This window comes from Athene noctua, chromosome 6 (assembly GCF_965140245.1).
Source record: "Athene noctua chromosome 6, bAthNoc1.hap1.1, whole genome shotgun sequence".
Lineage (NCBI taxonomy): Eukaryota > Metazoa > Chordata > Aves > Strigiformes > Strigidae > Athene > Athene noctua.
The window spans coordinates 50,073,466-50,082,353 of NC_134042.1; the positions used below are offsets into that span (position 1 = coordinate 50,073,466).

General features: G+C 37.5%; 1 protein-coding gene across 8 annotated transcripts in view; it reads left to right on the forward strand.

Annotated features, from left to right (window-relative positions):
* NIN (ninein) overlaps positions 1 to 8,230 on the forward strand; it is a 65,506-nt gene extending 57,276 nt beyond the window's left edge. For 6 of the 8 annotated variants that reach the window (XM_074909000.1, XM_074909001.1, XM_074908999.1 and 3 more), the window contains 2 exons: positions 3,730 to 3,843; positions 4,272 to 8,230. In XM_074909000.1, the coding sequence (XP_074765101.1) occupies positions 3,730 to 3,843; positions 4,272 to 4,481 (324 nt within the window). In that variant the 3' untranslated portion in view covers positions 4,482 to 8,230. Of the gene's footprint in view, positions 1 to 271; positions 319 to 1,393; positions 1,809 to 3,729; positions 3,844 to 4,271 lie in introns of those variants that run through there. The other 2 variants (XM_074909003.1, XM_074909005.1) reach the window with 2 other exon arrangements.
* Positions 8,231 to 8,888: the final 658 nt, after the last annotated feature.

Below are 8,888 nucleotides of genomic sequence, written 5' to 3' on the forward strand. Positions count from 1 at the left end.
ATATTCTGGTTTATAGTGTCTCCTACAGCTTTTTTCATGGGCTTTACTAGATAACTTTCTGAAATCATTATTAAGCACATGCATTCTACAACTATTATCAAGGCCTAATTTGGTTTAGTTTGTCTCAACTTTGACATTTCTGTAAGCACATCTTGCTTTAATTCTCGCTGTTGATTTTTCTTCGTGTTTTTTCTTCATTTGTTCATTTGTCTTCCTGATTTCTAGGGTTAACATTTAGTTGAGCTTATGTCCATTTTAATGTCCCCTTTAGCATCTTGAAAAATTGCATCCTAATCCCTCTTCATCATCTTTTCACCAGTGAGTACAATGTCAGGTTATCTCCATGCCTTCTGTGTAAATTTAATCCCCTAGTTTTGCTGCTGTTGCTGCTTTGCACTTTGCAGCTTTCTTAGATCCTGAGTCATCCTGTGTAATAAGGTGTCCAGAGTTATCCCCCTCCTTTTTGGAATTATTTTGTGTTCATCACGCTTTGCAGTTTTCATTGCTTTTTGATCATGGCTATGGCGGTCTGTGTTCTCATTCATTTTATGGTCAGTCTTGAGCTATTGTCCTTCAAAGGCTACTGTCATACGTTCAAATTTCACTAAAATAAAACCTCTGAGCCTCTTCTACTGTGTTAACCTGTCTGGACTCTTCTGAATTCCAAATGACTTTCTGCTGTGTCTAGTGCTGTGGTTCTTACTTGCTGCACGGTGGCAATTGCTGCACTTTTTTCATATTCCTTGCTCGGTAACTAGATTTGGGAGCCTGTTAATGACCCTTTTTTTCTTCCTAAATTCCCTTAGAACCTCTGCTAACCAGTATTTTTGTTCAGAGTACTTAGCGTTGCTCAACTTCTCCTTTCTTCAGCTCTTTATTTCAAAATTCAAATCGCCTCTGACCAACAGCTTGTTCAGCCTGTCTCAGGAAAAGACTTAAAGCTAGGTTTAAAATAGAAATGCAAATAATTTTACAAAAGAGGTCAGTTGGACTACATTTTTCACAAATGCTATTTGGCAACCTGTGAGATAGAAAGATACATACATATAGTGGAGATAATTTCCTCTAAGAAACCTAACTGCTTTGCTAATTGCAGTTAATCCCTGCCACTGATCTTTCTAAATCCCTCAAAAACATGGATGAGCCTTCTGAAGAGTCCTTGCATCTAGCAAATGCATCCTGAATATCTCCTCAATTGCATATGTGTAGTGCTAATATTAGTGTTTAGAGAAATATAATGTGTGATACTCTGCATGTTTTCTTTTGTGTGTGTTTTTGTTTGTTTTGTGTTGCTTGCTTCGCTTGTATTGGTGATTTGCTTTAAGTATACATACTTATTTAAAAGAAAATCTGGATATCAGGGTGAAGTATCCCACTTCCCTTCTTTCTCTAGGCCTTGCTACCGGAGCAGCGAGCAGTGCATGCAGATTCCTACCGGAGGATTGGGCACCTCTGACAGCTTGGCTGCTTATGATCTCATTCCTTACCATGATAAACACACACAAACACACGAACTGGCATAAGCTGAGAAACTTGAGGATCAAATTATTTTATGCTTTTTCTAAAAAAAAAAAAAAAGTCTCCACAGTGTTATTTCCTATTTATTTGTCTAGAAGCTATTTTGTGAAAGTTCAAAAGCTGTCTTTTTTAATTTGTTACAAATACTTTTTATTTATGTTATTTAAAATGTGGAGTTGTTCAGTGTGGAAAGAGACTATTTTTCTCAAATGGTACTAATTTTATATGAGATTGAAGAAAAATCTGGGGTATTTATACTGCATTTTTGTATAAGGTGTATAAACTTTTTAACAGGGAAAGATGACATTTTTTGATGTAAATGAAAAATAAAAATTTTTTTAAACATAATGTCTCTTGTCTTAGTATCAATAGTTTCAGCTTTATGAACAAGAATTAAGAAATTTTAGACAAAATATTTGTCTTTGATACTGAGGACTGTCATATCAGGACTTCTGGGACAGATTTGTAATAGGGGATGTGCTTAAGTACAGAATCCTCACCTTCTCTTTAGCAGATGTATCTGCACATTTAAGAAAATAATTTACATAGTACACGGGCATGTTCTAGTGCTGTGACCATAAAGTAAAAAGGCAGTGCCAGAAAACAGAAAGTTAACGTGCTTGTTTCTTGGATAACATTCCTTAGTGGTTTTTCTTTTGTCTCAAATTACTAGATTAAACTAGATTTTTTTTTAATACTTTCAGAGGTCAGAAAAACACCTCTTTAAGGCCTCTGATTTTTATAGCTGAGAGCTGTGAACCATTTCAGCTGTTTTGCTTTCCAAGATCATTTTGCTCCTATCTTTCTAATGACCTTAAAGCTAATGCTTGAGCTGGCTCCTCCCATTACACATAAAATAATATGAAGTTAGATAGAACATTGTCAAGTCAACTTTAAGCTAAAAAACAGGAATCACAGGCATTAAGTGGAAACCAAGAATTATAGTTGTCTCAACCACTCACTCGAGGCTCCTGTGACTGCTGTGAAGTGTAATCGTTGGCCATGTTTTTGAATTCCAATCAAATTACAAAAGGTAGCACAAGATAACTCAGCTAGAAAGTCCCTGCAAGTTCTGCTTAGTAGTACTTTTTTAATCTGAAAAAATTTCCTGTCCAGCAACACTGTAAAACTGCTTTCTGTATGACTAATGTAAAATTTTTCAATTTTTTTCTCACAAGCTAAGTGATCATATAACCACATACATAAATTTATGGAGTTTCTGGTGTTGCAAATAAAATGTTGAGTAGACTTCAGTCAGTCCCCTAAAGGAATCTTTCTACAGTTGTTTATATGAGAAACTACCTACCTGAAACATTCCTCCCTCAGTTTTTTCATGTGTGAAGGTACTTTGGTTTTGAAGGTATTTTGTTTTGAGAAGCAGCTTGATGCTTTCTCAAAATTAATCTTCTCAGATGACTTCCTAGAATTAGAGTAACAAGCTAGCATTAAAATAAAGAACCCCTTTCCCTGCAGTCAGTGTCTAAAGTTCCCAAATACAAACAACCTCTTCTGCAGTTCCTGGTGTTTCTAATTTATTTGGGAAAATTTTTCTCAATGGGCTGAGTTACTATGCTTTTAGTTAGACTGACAGTCGCCTCACTGCAGAAAAAGAGAAAAAGCATTTTAGAGTTACTATTTGGAAACATTAGTTATCAACAACTAATCTAAAAATGTAAAAAAACCCACCAAGTTTGGGATAATGTATTCTACTTTTTTAGGATATTACTCAATTTCATGGGGGCTTTGGCATGGGAGAGTTATACTGTCAAACTAACATGCCGGCCCTTATGACTTCACCTTCATTTTTTTAAAAAACTGTTAAGATTTTGATTGGTATTTTGTTTCCTACATTCAACAGAAATATGGCAGCACCTAAGAACAGGAAAAGAAAACTATCCAGATCTGACTATCACAGTCAAGACAGAACTTAGAATTTTATGTCAATTTACCAGTTCTAAAAAAAAAAAAAATCACAAATGTAACTTAGACTTGGAAAACTAGTTCAATGCTGTGAGTGTCCCTTAAGTGTTGCCATAACATTTTGCTTCCATGGATGGTTTATTAATTTAGTCAACTCTTTAAAACAGATGCAAATGTGCAGTGCCAACTACATTCTTAAGCATAAACTAGGAAAAAAAAAAAAAAAAGAGGAGACTAGAGAATGTGAACTGGTTTTTATTAACTGATTCTCACATAAATGTTGCTTTCCAGGGGGGTCATGAGCAGCTTCTAAAAATGATGGAAGAACGTATGATGGATGTTGAACAAAAACTAAGGCTTGTGAAGAGGCTTCTCCAAGATAAAGTAAATCAGCTGAAAGAACAAGTAAGCATTTTTACTCTCTTCCTCAAATCGTCCCCGTTATTTCTGTAAAAAACTAAGTGGGTAAAAGCTGCCATGCCATTCTTGCTTAGAATGAAGTTAAAGGTGCTTTCCTTTTTCTTTTAATGCTTCTGAGCTAAAGTACAGCATATTTGCCCAAAACTTCCTAAAACCCCAAACTGGGGACTGAATCTACCACTCATTAATTTCCTAAAAGCTATGTTTGTTTGGTATGCTGTTGCACTTAGTCAGGAAAGAAACATCAAATGTTATCCAAGTATCTTAACCGGAAAATTTGCTTAGAAAAGGAGGAAAAGGAATTTCCTGAAGAGTAAAGACAGGATGCTGTCCTAGCACTGTTCTTTTTTTTAATTTTTTCTCTTTATTTTGCTTTTATTTTGCTGAGTAATTATGTTCTATTCACAATTCAGCTTTCCAAGAACACTAAAGCAGATGCAATGGTCAAGGATCTCTATGTTGAGAACGCACAACTGCTGAAGGCTTTGGAGATGACAGAACAGCGGCAGAAAACTGCTGAAAGGAAAAACTATTTACTAGAAGAAAAAATTGCCAACCTCAATAGAATAGTCAAGAACTTGGCATCCCCGTCGTTTAATTCAGCATCTGAGATAAGGTTATAGCAAAGCCATTAAGTCTGCCACAGTCCCATGCACTTTACTGAAATGTTAATATTTCAGCTTTTCACTGTGTTGCCTTTTTGTATTGATTAATTTTAGTTAACAGGTGCCTCCAAGGAGAGGACAGAGCTAAATCCCAAACCAGACACTGCCAAAAGAGAACTTTTGTTTATTCCCAAACTGCTTTTCTGCTAAGTTTTGCCTCAAAGTAATCTTCACTATCTAAAAAAACCCATGTTCTTCTAGGTTAACTTATTTTGATACTTTGGTTTTAATTTAAAATATAAATTCTGAATCTACTGTACCGAATCAATTGAAGCCAAGATCTAATGCAAACTTACTGAATTCAAAACTTTCAGATATTTTGGGCTTTCTCAAATACTTCATGGTCCAAACCTAGCAATATTGATAGGTCAGTCTTCAACACTGTCGGTATAATTGTGTTGAAAGCAAGACTTCCCTGATATGGTCTGTGTCCTGCAAACTGATTCTGTTTTCTGTAAAGCAGTATGTTCCACCTTATGCATTAGGCTTCTGGGTTATTCTTCATGGTTGTTTCTCTGCAGAGCTCAGAAAAAAAGTTTTCTTAAAAATATGTAGACTACTGCTTCCAACTAAGTGTAATGGTATTTCATCTGAAGAAATTTCCCAGCTGGCAAATAAAGACTACTACCTTTTTTTAAATTATTTTTTAAGCTGTGCTGCCAGACAACTTAAAAAATGTAGAGGCCTTAATTTTTTTGTGTGGAAATAAGTTATACTAAACAAAGGAAGAGTCACTAAGCAGAAGTGAAGATGTTGAGGTTTGTTTATATAATTTGTAAGTTTAGTAAAGCAGTGGAGTATGTTTATTAAACAACTGGCAGAAGAATGAAGAGGGGGACTGGAATGATTTCGTCAGTGAAATCCTGTCACTGAGCCTCACAAACATGGACCTTTGCCGTTAATGCAGTGTTCAGTTTGACCTGAGTGATAGTTTGGAAAGGCCTGTCCTTTGTGTATAGATCCTGGTACAGAATCTAAGTTTGTAATTAATTGTGAAGAAACATATTCAACATGGATATGAAGAACTCAGGGAATAACAGCCTAAATTAGCTTCCTTCAACATTACAAATGTGGATATTAATGTCAGTAGATGAAGATAAATATGCATTAGGAAAAGCAGGATAAACCAAATTGTCTTTGTATGAGTATTAGTACTCCTAGACCAACACATGGAAGTGCTGTAGCCACGAAGGTCGAAGAGCATCATGGTTTGCAACCACAGGCAGTACCTCCTATCTGATCAGCCCATGAGGCTGGGGAAATGCACATTTTCTGGGAACTCTTTAAAGACTCGGATGGGTCTGACGCAGAAGCGGCTGGATAAGAGCTGGCATGCTCAGATGCTTGTAAATAATCCATTACTGCAAATAGTCTAAAAGCCCTACAACTGCCTTGCCTCCCTCAGACCAGTGAGACACATTTAAACAATGTAAATAAGACTGGTGAAAGGGGCCAAACTGGCAATACTTGAAACTGGAGCTCTTTAAATATCTATGAATTGAGGATGCAGAGGAAGAGAGCGAGATGTTTTGTCTCTGAGACCGCTAGCAAGGTGACAATTCTGACAGCATTTGTAATGAGCCAAAAGTCCCCCAGAAACTGGGATAATACTGCCTACAAGCTGTGGAGTAACCTCTGGAAGATGATTTTCACTCACTGCTGATTAGCCTGTGGCTGTAGGGGATGCTGTCTCTGTGTATGTGGTTACTTACCAACTTTGGAGGGTTGAGGGACTGAACTAGACATAGAGGGTATGACCTCCTCTCCTCCTCCTCCATTCCTTTATGCAGGCAATACAGTGGAAATGGAAATACAATCATGTAAGAAAAACATGTTGGAGTATCACAAAGTCTTTTTCAATTCTTTCACTGCTATGCTGTTTTAAATGCCTATACTGGGTATTTCTCTAAGTAATCTCAAATTCAGGGATTTGCATATCCTGTTTTTCAGAGGCTGCAAACATTTTCTTGCAAATCTGAAATGTGTCAGATTGACAAATTGCATTGATATAAATCAGAGTTTTACAAAGTGTGAAGTAGCAAGATCTTGTTTCTTTTAATATTAATCAGTAAGTGGTATCAGTTATACTGAATCTCTATGTGTGGATACCAGGGCTGTCTGTTAGCAATATGGGAATTGAGCACACCCTAAAACCATGCCTACGTTCTGGAAATTAGCAAAGTGTCAAAATACTTCCAGGAAACAATGTAAATATGAGGTTCAGAGGATCAGAAGGGTATTTGGAAAAATATTATTAGCTAGCATATTTTAACACTACTTCATACCTTGATGTAGGTTTACTTCCAATGCTTACTCTGTGACCAAAGTCTGAACACTGAACAGAGGGAACAGTACTTCACTTTTTCTGTGCAATTAATTTCACATTACTCGATTTTAAAGGCTAGACTACTTAACTAATTCTTTTAATCTCCTGGTAGTTATAAATTCTGGTTTATAACCTGGTATATAACTCTCTGGTATATAATATCCAGGCTTTTATAAACCAAACATACAGACATTTCTGGAGCACAAAAAGGGAGCCCAGATACTGGAACAGAAGGGAAAAACTGAGAAAAGGGACTTTTACTTCTTCCTTTCTCACCCTATCCTACCTTGCTCTACTTTCATTCAGCTTCAGAAAGCTAACATAACCACAGGAGGAGGAGGAGGAGGAGGGAAATGTTTGGTAAATATTTTTTAGACAAAACTCCACTGGAATACTTGTGTGAATTAATTCTCAGAAGTGCCTTTTATAATGACATATTCTAGAGCCTTCCTGTACTGTACTGGTTTTGTTGCTACAGGACAATTCAGGACAATCCCTTCCCAAATGGAGGGAACACAGAGAAAGGTAGTGCTGCTTACAAACGGGTGTCATGTGGCTTAGTGGTTCATTGTGTCAGCTCAGAAGATAAGCAGCTAGTTTTACAGAGTCCTGGCTACTGAAAATAAGCATATAAATGTGTAAGTTATTAAGCATTAGTGGTCTTTTGTGCATGAATGTGTCTCCTATGCGGTCTAGGCATTTTAAAGATACCAAAGTATTTAGTGGTATTGTACCAGTCAAAAGTCACTGAATTTCTAAGCCTCCTTCATACAACATGTCTTGCCACTTAAGACTTTAACTACTTTATAACCAGAATATATTTTAAATGTTTTCAACTCTTGCTTTATGAATCACTGTGAAAATAAAGGCACGCAGATATCTCATGTTGGGAGTTTTGGAAGAGGAAAGAACTCAAATTTATGTGTCCTAAATTCACACAGTTGAATTGCTACTTGTCAATTTAGAATTATTTAAAAGTATACTTTGTCACACATTCTCCAATTACTACTTTAAATACAGGGAAAATTTAATTCTGATTGAAAAAAAAAAAAAGGTTGTAACATATTTGGTTTTAGACAGATTATACGTAAGGTAGAGCAGGGAACAGTCTGGATCTATCAAGAGTAAAATCCTTTTGTTTACTTTTAGCAAAAGACATCACTCTCTCAGGTTTTCCATCATTTACCTGTTAAGTCTCCTGTTTGTTGTCAGATGCTGTTATTTCATGACAAATGACTTCTGTATAAATGAAAACAATTTTTTTTTTAAATGAAGTTTGTTTTCTTCCGGTGTAATATATTGTGCTTACAACATGTAAAACTGAAAGATGAATCAACTTACGCATTATTTATAATGAATGTAAAAAAAAAAAAATACTGTATGATCCATACTTGTGTCTTTTGGTTTTTTATCCAACGTGAATATATTTCAGCATCTCCCCATGGAAATTGCAGGTACTTCAAGTAGTATCTGCAAATTCATCAAACGGATACATAAAGTGTAAGAATAAAAAGGACAGTTTGGCAGCTACTAGAAGTAGTTTCTTCCGTTATGAAGGTATAAAATTGATTAAAAGTGTAAAAAACTGACAGGGAGTGAACACACCTCTTATTTTCAAGCACATCCTGCCCTCAACTCCATACCTATTTCTCACCGTTATATGGAAAACAGCGAGCGCTTCTTGTACGCCTCTCCTGTTTAACCTTCTAAAACTTAACTCTTCCGGTAACCGGTGCGGAGGGCGGGGCAGCGGTTACCCGCCGGGAGCACCCTCCGCCAGTCACCGAGCTCCCGCGGGGCCTGAGCTTCCCTTGCCAGTAAGGCACCGCTGCCACCTCGGCCCTCCCCAGCCGGGTGCGGGGTGGGGTCCCCGTTACGCCCGGGGCGGAGAAGCCGTGGGCAGCCGCCGCCATTTCCCGGCCGGGGGTTGCCTGAGGCGGGTCCCTTCCCGCCACCGCCCCGGCGCATGCGCCCTCCCCGCCGCGCGGGGGTGCTGTGACAGCGCGCGCCCGCCCCGCGGCCTATCCCCGGGGGGCGGA